Raw genomic sequence first — 12426 nt, 5'->3', positions numbered from 1 at the left:
TCAGTCTTCCCTATTCTGTCAAGATCTGTAATGAATCACAGCGCGTGGCTGCGAGCCTTCCACTCCAACTACGGAATCTCCACGAGCTGAAACGATGCAGTCCGCGGGCAGGCCTGACCACTCCCGCCACCTTCGCCACCGGCCGCTCGGCTGAGGGGAGCCTCCCATCGCCATCCACACCACCAGGCGAACAGCTACTCAGACTTCGCAGAGTACATCCTGAGTACTGTTTTCTGTTCCTGGTGAGCTTCCAGAATCCAGCTGTTCTGGAACCTTCTCCTGATACGGAACCTTTCCAAGCTCTGAATAGTGGTTTGTTTACAAAAGGCTATGAAATCATTTTTTCTTCTTTCCTTTAAACCAAGGGGTTGGCAAGCTTTTCCGTGAAGGGCCAGACAGTGAAGACTTTAGGCCTACGGGTCACACAGTCTCTGGGGACACTACTCAACGCTGTTGCTGCAGTGTGAAAACAGCCACAGACAACATGGAAACAAGCGGACACAGCAGGGTTCTCACGCTGCTTTATTTATTAAAACAGGCCGCCCGCCCATGGACCGCGTTTGCCAACCCTGCTCTAGACCCTTCGGACTTTGGTATTCACGCACCACAGCATCATTATAATGGTCGTGAATTTGTATGGGTTTACTGGCACTAGTACTGAGAGTTAACTTCAATATGTTTTATTAATTAAAGCTGAGATATATAATAAATGTTTTAGAGTATTTGTGATAATGAGAGTATTTAAAAAAACAAAACAAAACAAAACAAAAAAACCTCATCATTTGTTGGTTAACCAGAAAACTTAACGAACCAGAACACATTTATTGATAGCTGTAGTTAACTTAGGTATTACTTACTTATGAAAACAAAGGTGATAACTTAAAATATCAATATACAGATAAGTATCAATCAAATGGGTAGATTAAATATAAAAGATAAATCTAAACTCTACATACACAATGAACAGTAGTGATAGAACTGTGATTTTACTTTCCTTTTTGTCTATGTTTTTATAATTAACACATACGATTTCTGAAATAAGAAACACATTTCTTATTAAAGCACATTATGAAAAGCCAAAAGTTTTTGATTGCTAAAATATTTAATTTAGTCTGGAAATAAAATATGTAGACTTGACATTAAATTTAAGAAAAATTCAATCATTTAACCCTACACTCCTTTTTAAAAAATATTTACATCAATTAAGCAGATAAAATTTTTATTTACCTGTCGGTTCCTTTCATCCATTATGCGTGTGATTTGTATTTTCTTCCGCCCCATTTTCAGTCACCTTTCCTTCTATTCCAAATATTAATTCAAAAATTAATTTTCTTCAATACCCTAATGCATCGTACACAGCTTCTATTATTTCAGCTTCTAGTCCAAGGGCTACAGCTGAAATTTTCTATAAGATCTAAAAGAAAACACAAATTAGAAAATTTAAGTTCTATAAGTTTGTAAATCAGCAAAATGTTATACAAATTTCAAACATGCTTTTATGCTGCACATTGACAGCATTATTAGGTGAAATTTCTGGTTATATAAAATTAGTAAATAAGTTGAAGTCTTATTAAATTTTCCCCTAAAATTCTCTTGAATGTTTTCGTGGCTCTAGTTTTAGCTCAAAGTGTTTTTCTCAATGCATACAACGGCAGCAGCAACGACGAGAGCCAGCGCTTGGGATTCTTCTGTGTCCCACGCACTTTTCCGAGTACCTGCTTATGTTTTAACTCATTCGATCCCAATTGCAATGTTCTGCATTAGTTACAGTTTATCTCATTTTTATAAATGGGGTTACTGAGGCAAAGAGATATTAAATAAGGGGCAGAGCTTGGAATATGAACTCATGGTGCCTGGCTCTACAACTTCTCTAAACATTACAGAATATCTTTAAAAGCTTCTGATGGCCTCCATGTCAAAAGATGAACTAATAATCTGCAGAGCCCCAATCCACCTTTACAAATAGTAATAGCAAATTACTATTTGTCTATCCACAAAAACACTATATACTTCCATAATAATATGCTCTTAAATAAATCACTAGTCCTTTGGCTATTAATGAACTCTTTATCAGTTGAGATTCAATTGGAATGCCATCTCCCTGATGAAGCCGAGACCAATCCCTCCCTGTCACTCACCCGCCACCGCGGCAGAAAAACCAGAGCACCCAACTTTGTGGAGGTGGGTGTATAAATTCCATTTCCTCTGAGTCTGAATCTTTCAAAAACAAGGATTTCCTATTCCACCTATCTCTAGAATAGAATGACTGGCAATGATATAATCTGTCATGCTCTGAATGACAGTTGTGTCAAAAACCTGGTGCTTTCAAACATATGTAATAAAATATTTATGGAGGACTGGGAGACAAATGCTAAAACATTCACAATAATAAATTCTCTGGGGAATTTTATTGAAATATTTTAATCATTGTGCATGTATATCTATTGTACTGTACAACTGTACTGTACAAATCCAGAGTCTGAGTAAATCTGGCTTTTGCTCAAAAACAATGAGCTTTCCAATTCTTATCACTCTCGTGGCATTTCTTACGTATCTTCCCTCATTCATTCTTTCTTCATTCATACAGAGCATTAATTGATCATCTATTAACTACTGACAATGTATTAACTGATCACCTACTTGCAAAAAAATGTGCTTTCAAATACTGAACTAGACACATTGGATAACATGGTCAAGAAAAAGAGGCAATGATTTCTAATCTCGCAGAGTTCAGAGTCTAGTACCCCTACAGACATTAATTAAAGCATCATATAAATGAATCTGTGTAATTCAAAACTCAAAAGTTCATTTTATCTGACCTAAATTCATGAGTCAGGGAAGGCTTGCCTGAGAATGTGTCTCATACTCATATATACCCTGATGAGGGTAATGTATTACGCAGAGAGAATAGCATGTGTGAAAGCCGCCTGACAAGGGAAAGCGGGGGATATTAGCAGCGGTCCCCAATCTTTTTGGCACCAGAGACCAGTGCTTCTATGAGAGTCTAATGCCCGATGATGATCTGAGGCGGTGATGCTAGCGCTAAGGAGCAGCTGCAAATACAGATGAAGCTTCGCTGGCTCACCCTATGCAGCCCAGTTCTTAACAAGCCACAAACCAGTAATGTCCACAGCCTAGGGGCTGGAGACCCCGACGAGAAACTGAAAGATGGCTAGTCACTGGCGGGAACCAAGCAAACAAGCAGCTGTGCCACAGAATGTTTGTTTTCTCAACAGATTGCAACATAAACGATAGAAGTTGGCTTACTCCAAATCATTTTCCCTAACAGCTCACGTTGCATCCAATCTCCATTTTGAAAACTTGCACTGCAGTAGGCGAAATAAATATTCATACATTTCACTGCAGAGATGTTATGCTGACACCTATAAGGCATAGGAACTATACTCTCTCGTACAATCTAACAATTCTGAATTCTAGAATACATCTGAGCATTTTGCTTTTGACAGTGGGGGAGGAGGCTGCTTCGAACCAACCTTACTCTGAGAACCAGAACAGCAAAACTAAAGTCATCTATTTAAAACCACTGGAGAACTTCCAAGACAGTGAGAATTTGTAGAGCTGAGATCTGGAAGAAACAGGTGAAACCAAACTTTAGACTCATTTTTCCCCTAGAGTCATTTGCGGACTCTTAAATTATTGGCTAAGAGGCTGAGAAGCTAAGCAGATCTTTCGAGGGATCTATGGGTGGGACGCGAAAACTAGATCCAGGGCCTGCCAAGGAGGAAAAGCCCCAGTAAACACACCAGGGATCTGGAGGGAATCGAAAGGACTATGCCTGAGGTATAAAGGTAAAGCAGGTGTACACCAGGCCACACAGAGGGAGGCACAGCTTCAGCTAACCTCAGTCCCTGCTTGAATTGAGATAATCAGACCTACCTAATGCCATTAACCTACCTGCATGCTAGTAAAATATTCTCAAAAGATTTCAGAAAAAGTAAATCTTATCAGCAAAAAAGTATCATCCAGAAATTCAAATTATCTTATCATTTTATACAAAATGTCTGAAAATAAAAAAAATAACCAGTCAAGATCTGACTGAAAACCAAAATTTTTAAATGGCAATAGAAATACGCCCATAGTAGATCCAGATAATGGTGTTATCAGACGGGGACTTTAAAATAATTTAATGTGCTCAAAGAATTTTAAAAAAAAAAGAAAAAAAAAAGAATTTCAGCAGAGAATACTTAAAAATATGAAAAACAAAGAATAGAAAAGTACCATTTTGAAAACAGAAATTAAGAAATTGGTGGATGAGTTCAACAACTGGTCAGATATAGCTAAAGAAAGAACCAGTGACCCAAAAGATAATAAAGAAGAAAATATCTATACTGAAGCCCAAAAAGACACAAGAAGAAATACAGAAGAGTGTGAAAAAACTATGAAACATGAAGAAAAGATCCAAGATACATGTAACATGAGCATCTTAAATGATGCAGAAAAAGCATCTGCAAAATACAATACCCTTCTCTGACAAAATAACCAACTGAGATGGGAAGAAACTACCTCAACCTGGTAAAAATCATATCGGAAAATCTCACAGCTTATACCATAATCAGTGGTGAAAGCTTTTCCTCTAAGATCAGAAACAAGACAAGAATGCCTGATTTCACTGCTTCTTGTCAACAATGAAATGGAAGTTCTAGCCAGAGCGATTAAGATAAAGAAACAAAAGGCATCGTAATTGGAAAGAAAGAAGTATAATTATCTGTTTGCAAATGACGTGATCTTACATGTAGACTCTGTTGAAGATTCCACAAAAACATTGTTAGAATAAGCAAATTCATCAATATAGAAGGATACAAATCAACACACAAAAATCAGCTGTATTTCTATACACTAATAATGAAAAGTCTGAAATAAGAAAATAATTCCATTTTCGATAGCAACAGGAAGAGTAAAGTACTCAAGAATTAACTTAGTCAATGAGGTGAAAGACTTATACGGTGTACACTAAAAAACAAATGATAAATTCATGACATAATAGATAGACATCCATGCTCATAGACTAAAAGACTTAATGTTGTCAACATGTCAATATTATCCAAAGCAATTTACAAATACAATAGAATCCCCATCAAAATCCCAATGCTGTTTTTTGCAGAAATAAAATTCATATGGACTCTCAAGAAACTCCAAATAGCCAAATCTTAAAAAAGAATAAAGTTGGAGAACTCACAGTCCCTAATGTCAAAATTTTCTACAAAGCTACAGTAATCAAAATAGTATAGTACTGGCATAAAGACAGACCTGTAGACCAATAGAACAGAATAGAGAGCCCAGAGATAAATCCACCCATACATGCTCATTGTCGAGAAGGGTCAATGGACACTAACAACACAGTAAAACAGCAGCCCACAGAACGGGAGAAATTGTAAATCACAATATCTGATACAAGGTTAATATCCAGAACGTATATTTTTTTAAAAAAAAAAACAATACTCAACAACATAAAATGAACCACCCAGTGTTAAAAACAAGCAAAGGACCTGAATAAACATTTCTCCCAAGAAGATATACAAATGGCCCATAAGCACATGAAAAGATGCTCATCGCTAATCACTAGTGCAAAATACAAATCAAAACTACTCTAAGACACCACTTCACACGAATTTGGATGGCTATTATCGAAACAACAACAGAAACGAAAACACCAAGTGTTAAGTGGACGTGGAGAAATTGGGACCTTTGTGCACTATTTTGGAAATGTAAAATGATACAGTTGCTGTGGAAAACAGTATGGCGGTTACTCAAAAAATATACACAGAATCACCACTTGATCCAACAATTCCACTTCTAGGTATATACACAGAGAACCGAAAGGACAGACTCAAATAACGTGTTTGTATGCCAGTGTTGACAGAAGCATTATTCACAATGGCCAAAAGGGGCAAACGACCCAAATGCCTGTTGACGCGAGGAGAAGCAAAATGTGGTACACACATCAAGTGGAATATTTTTCAGCCTTACAAAAGAAAATCCTCTCGCATGCTATAACCTGGACGAACTCGGAAAATATTATGCTAAGTGAGATAAGCCAGTCGCAGAAAGACAAATAGCATGTAATTCCACTTAGATGAGGTACCTAGAGCACTCAGATGCACAGACGGCAAGGGAAATGGTAGTCGCCAGGGACAGGAGGGAGGAAGGGACGGGGACTTCTTGCTCAATGGGTGCAGAGTCTCCGTATGGGATGATGAGAAAGTTCTGGAGATGGGTGGTGCTGACTGCTGCACAGCAATGTGAATGTACTTAATGCTACGTTATGTACATTTCACCAATTTCAAAAAATACAAATACTCAAAAAAAGTATGTACACGCCTTTAAAATAACTGCAGGATTCAGATTTTATTTACACAAGCTAACCACTACCTCTTCAGGTCAAATGATAAAGTGAAAGAAGTTAGTGGAAAACGGCAACATTCAAAACCTGCCTTTAAAACTCAAACCTATCTTCAGCAAACACAGATGGGCACTTTTTTCCCCACAGAAAAAGTCATGTATCTTAGGGGAGAAAAATAATCTAATTAAATCGCAAGGCCTACAGAACTGTATTCAGGCAACATTAATACTGTAAAAAATTAGTCTGAACTCTCAGTTAACTGAAAATTTTTTTTTAATGTCTTTTTTTTTTAAATCAGAAACTAGAGTTTAAAAAAGATTTCTGATATGGGCTCTGCTGTCTTAAGAGGTATTATCATAGGAACCAGCACCCAGATTCAGACCAATTGATACTAACGCCCATCACAGATGTTCAGTCTTTTTAAATCAAGTTCATTTACTGTTTTAAAGAACCTTGTTGCTTAAGTAAATATCTATTTTAAGAGCGTGGACTATAAACAAAGGTGAACTTTACTTTCAACTCGGCCCTTATTAAATAAACACCAATTCTCAGAGTTCATCAGAACACCCCATTCTGATGGTTCTAGTAAATCAATTATGTACTAAATCTTTTAAAGCTACTAAAATAAACTTTGTAAGAAAAAAATTATGTACAATCAACAACCGAACTCTCAATAAATTAACAGGTATCTATCGAGAGAAAATCTTTAGTGATTCATCACTTCTTTAAAAGAGATCTTAAGAATTCAACTTTGCACCTATTGAACTTGAGACGATGGTCCAGAACCACACGACTGGGAATGCCAAGCAGGAAGCTAGACACAAGACTCAGACATCGGGGCTACAGGACGCCTCTGGGGGTCCGGGGCATATGGATAATACTAACGTTGCGGCGGAAAATGTGCTCATCTAGGGATAAAACGTAAAATGAAAAGAGAACAAAAGCCCCAAGGAACAAAACACTTATTATTGTCATTAACAAATGAATAGCCTAAAACTGTCCTCTCAACGTAAGGTTTTCAACAATTTGGCCACCATTAAAAATGTTTTTTTCCAGGAAGAAATCTGACTTTCAGCTTCCCTTGAAAAATCTATTCTACTTTGAAGAATTCATTCTAAAAAAAAAAACAATAAGACAGTAACCAAAAAAAAGTATGTACATAGATGTTCATCCTGATGTGATTCACATACTGAAACCATGGAGGGGACGTACTATGCAAGCGCACAGGGCTAATCTGTCTCTGTAACGAGGCGGCCATGAAAAGCTTGAACATTTCACCACAAATGTTCACAAGACATTGTTGTGGGAAGAAAACATATATAATTCTAGTACTGCTTTTAAAAATTCTGGAGATATGGTGTGCACAGACAAAAGGGCACTGTGTGTATATTCACATCCCTGAAATTAATAACTTGGACAGTTTTTAAAAATGATTTTTTTCCTAAAATAAATGTCATCGTTGTGACAAGGATAAACGTTATTACAAACAACAAAAAATGATGGCTGCTTTTAAAATTCAGAAGAGAAAGAAATCCTGAAAACCAGAAAGCATGAACTTTAAACATTACTAAAATGTTACTTCTACATTAGCAATTTTGCAATTTCCAGGCACTCTTTCTTCATGACTTGCTTGGAATTTCAAAGCATTATCTGACTGCTGAATGAAAAACCAGGATCCCAGCCCCAACCATGTCACTAAACTAGTTGCATAATTTCTGGTACCTGACAATTTCTAAGTAAAAGAAACTGTTCTTATAACAAGAAAACTGAAATTATACATATTACATGTACCACATGAGGCCAGAATAAAATACTATACATTTGCAAATATTTGAGGAACAAGTGATTCATTATTGCTATTAACAAACATATTGCTAAGCGTAGCATGTTATTAATATTTATGATCAGAAAACAAAATGAGTACTTTATTTTCTGTGTGCCTATTTCACATACTTACTCCCTTTGAACCATATTAATACTTTTGCATATACAATAGAAATCAGAGAAAAGATTAAATGGCAAACATTATCTTGTAATTTCCAACAACTGAATGTCAAATTGTTATCAAAAAAGCAAACTAAACATGAAATAGATAAAATTACTAATATCTGAGTAATATAGTGTGTTATATATATAAATCTACAGTGTTTACATTTATAAATAGGTTATACTTTAAATTGTTCCCTTCCATTTAGTACATACTTATTTGATTTCTTCCTTTTTCTGTAAATAGTTTATCAAAAAGAGTGCTGAGTCTATATTGTTCCAGGAACCATTTTAAATTATTTTCTTTAGCAAATTTCAATCAACCTACTCGAAAAAGAGTAGAATCCTATAATTTCCCACTTACCTAAGAAATCATCTTATATTGTAACCCCTACTCCTTTAGCAAAGAAAAGGCTGAAATCGAAGGAGAAAAGTATGTCATCCAGTCTCAGTTTGGCCAGAAACTTTTCTACTTAACATGGCAGCTGTCCCTCAACTTTGGTCATTCAAGTACTAAACTTCTCAATCTTTCTTCTAATTATGTACAACTGTACACTATTGTTTATCTATTTTATCTTTACATCGATTCCCTTTTCTACTTTACTAAATGTACTTAAACGCAAAACTTTACTATTGCTGTAACAGAAAAATTAGTGTAACTTACCACAAACGAAAGATAGCCTTAAAAATAACAAAAACAAATATGAAGTAAAACAGAAGCAATTAACTACAACGCTGGTATGCATATATGTGTATGTATGTGTATCATGGTATTATTACTTCTAGTTTCCAAGATTATATGGTAAATACGTATATAACCTATGTAGAATACACCACTGATACACTAAAGTACAGGCTATATTCCAATTTTGTCAACTGTCCCAATAATGTTCTGTAGAGCTCCACCCTCAATACAGTATCTATCCAGGATGACATCACATTTAGCTGTCAGTCTCTTTAGTCTTCGCCTAGAAGTTTCTTGGCCTCTGCTCTTCATGACATTGACATTTTGAAGACTACAAGCCAGTTATTTTATAGAATATTCAAAGAATAAATTAGGTTTTCCTCACATTTAAATTCCCAGCAAAAATACTAAAGGTGATTTTACATTCCTTGTAGGGTATCATAACCAGAGGCATTTGATGTCCATCTACCCCTTACTGATAGGCATTAAATTCTTATTAGAATGTCAAGCATACATAAAGTATTGTATAAATGTCAGTCAGTATTTCAGCTCTGACATTCCATAATTCTAATTAATATTTATTAAACACTTCTAAAAATAAAGTCTATATCATTTGAAGATTACAATCTCTACTGAACAAAGATAGATTTTATCTTTGTGAATACTATGCAAGACAACATAAATCATCACCAAAACGATAGTGTATAAAGTTGAAGGACTTCCCAAGAGTTATTAAAGATGTCATTATTACAGGGGGGGGCGGGGGGGGAGGAATTATACTTGTCCAACTTCACTGGTCAGATAAGACACTATTTGCTTCTGTACAAAGTTTCTTTCACGCTTTTAGGGAAACCACAAAATGCTGCAAAGGGCAAAAAGAATCCTACATCGATTTTCCCAAACCCTCCCAAATCAAACTCTACTGTACTTCTCTGCTGTGCTCCTCACAGTAACCACGGTGAACGCTTCCAACTCAAGGGGAAGCTCTGCGTGGCCCACCCACACGGTAAGGACACAATGACAACTCCGCGGCTGCCCAGAAGCGCCAAGGCTTTGCCATTCCAAAAGTCTGTGTCTTAAAAAAATTAACTATAAATACATATTGCATTTACAAAGTACAATAAAAAAATCGGGTGACAATCATCAATAATTGGAGCCAGGAAAACCACCATTACCTCCCAGTGACATCTGAACAGGAGCATGGAGAAAATTTCTCATCTTTGGATTAACAGAAAATCACCTATAAGAGTTCCGATTACTAACATCCATCTGCATTAAACACTTTTTCCTAAACCTCCATATTACTTTATAATGCTTAACAGCCAACAGTTAGAAAACGGATGTGGACCCCACCTCTTCCTGTCACACATAATCGAAATGAAGCCAGAGACAACAGAAGTCCCCCAAAGCCCCAAAGCCCCAAAGCCCATCAGGAAAAGAAGTGGGACTGATCCCGGCATCCGAAGTAATAGTTCACGTGACATTTACGCCGCCAGGGACCTCGTTTTCAGTAATATTATTAGAGGAAAGGACAATCCCCAAAAGGTAAAAACTTTTCATATTCTCAAAATAATCAGATTTCCAGACATTAAGACAACCGAGATCATAAAGAAAACACTTCGAACTCAGTGAAATTTGCCCTGTTTATCTGATAAGGTATTTACTGACTACCATTAAAGAGAAATATATTTCCAAAACAGCCAAGTGTTTCAATGTTTACTTTTATGTGAGAAATAATAAACATATCAAGCACAGAAGAGGAGACATATACTCCCATAAGAATATTCTCACTCTACAGAGCAGGTTACAATCATTGTCTTCCAAATAAACACACAGAATATAAAAAGACCACGGAACAAAAATCTTTAAGTTTTTATTTTGCTAACAAGCCCGCGGCCATTACAAACAGAAGGAAGACTCCAGACAGAATCCTTCCTGCCTTTCATTCCTAAATGAAATCAAGATGATTTTTTTATATGGCAGAGATTATTTCATATAATTAATTAACAACAAATATTAACGAATGCATCCCAAGAAATTTTGGTATATTTCCATTATATTTCTATCACGAAAAGAGGTGATTCTTTCCATTTCAACTAATTTGACTATCTCCAGAGAATTAAGATACAGTTTAAAGCGAAACCCTAACTAAAACAGTATTATGTACTTAACAGAATAAATAATGTTACTAATTACCAATGAGAGTTAAGTCTCCTAATCAATATAATGTTTCTGCATTCTAACTTTTACACAAGAAAGGATTTTAAAGTCCAGCTACTCAAAAAAAGATTTCACTTTATACTATACAGTTGAACCTGGGGTCGAATTGCGAGGGTCCACTTATGCGAGGATGTTTTTCAATAAATACTGTAGATGTATTTTCTCTTATGATTGTCTTAACATTTTCTTTTCTTTAGCTTACTTTATTGTAAGAATACAGCATATAATACACATAACATACATAATATGTCTTCACCGACTGTTTATGTTGTCGTTAAGGCCTCTGGTCAACAGCAGGTTATTTAAGTGTTTAGGGAGCAAAGTTATACGTGGACCTGCAACTATACAGGGGTCGTTGCCCCTAAGCCCACAATGTTCAAGGGTCAACTGTACAAAACTTCAGCTAAGAATATTAAAAAGCCTCAAGATAACATTATTCCTATCCTAACAAAGAGGAAGAGCCAGACAATCTATAAAGCATAACTTTTCTCGAGCAGCTTATCAAAAAGCGGAGGTTGCAAGGCAGCCATGGGAATGGAATTCCAAAGGCTATGAGCCTCTCTGAGGCTGAAGCACCTGCAGCAGAACTCAGGAGAAGGAGGTGTGACCACAGACGCTGCAGCAGAACTCAGGAGAAAGAGGCGTGACCACAGACACTGGAATCGGCTGCCATCTGAAGGGGGCCTTGCAGGCTGAGTGGGCTAGCAGGGCAGTTTAGAATCTCCGGAAAGCCCGGACGAAGGGGAGTGTATTTCTATGGACCTGTTCTATGTGCTCACAGGAAAGGTTAGGGGACAATAAAAAAGACGCGAGAGAGGACCCCTTGGTGACACACAAATTTCTGTCCACCTTCCAGGCATCGGTTATTTTACCGATTGGGCTACAGTCAAGTAAATTTCTCTTACCCTTAGTTTTCAAATCTATAAAATGAGAACAAGTTTTCACATACGGTTTTGTGAAGACTCATGAAGTCCTTGTTTGGCACTAGTCACATATCGGGTGCTTAAAAAAATTATACTATTATATTCCTCAGTTTATTCCAACTCCAAGTACCCATTTGCTGATCATAAAATTAATGAAGGCAGCAGCACAGGCTTGGCTGCCACTTAGAGAACATCTAAAAGGCAAAGGAGCCCAAAAAGGGGGGAGAGGTTAAGAAGCAAACGAAAGATCA

The 12426-nt window shown here is 36.6% G+C and overlaps 1 protein-coding gene across 3 annotated transcripts in view; it reads right to left on the bottom strand.

The window, feature by feature from the left end:
• The window catches only part of MEF2A (myocyte enhancer factor 2A), a 106081-nt gene that overhangs the window by 54935 nt on the left and 38720 nt on the right, over positions 1-12426 (bottom strand). For all 3 annotated transcript variants that reach the window (XM_006924140.3, XM_025041216.1, XM_015598730.2), the window contains one exon: positions 1228-1414. In XM_006924140.3, the coding sequence (XP_006924202.1) occupies positions 1228-1281 (54 nt within the window). In that variant the 5' untranslated portion in view covers positions 1282-1414. The remainder of the gene's footprint in view (positions 1-1227; positions 1415-12426) is intronic.

This window comes from Pteropus alecto, unplaced genomic scaffold (assembly GCF_000325575.1).
Source record: "Pteropus alecto unplaced genomic scaffold, ASM32557v1 scaffold59, whole genome shotgun sequence".
NCBI lineage: Eukaryota > Metazoa > Chordata > Mammalia > Chiroptera > Pteropodidae > Pteropus > Pteropus alecto.
The sequence above is the reverse complement of the archived record's forward strand: the minus strand, read 5'-3'. Positions and strand labels throughout refer to the sequence as shown.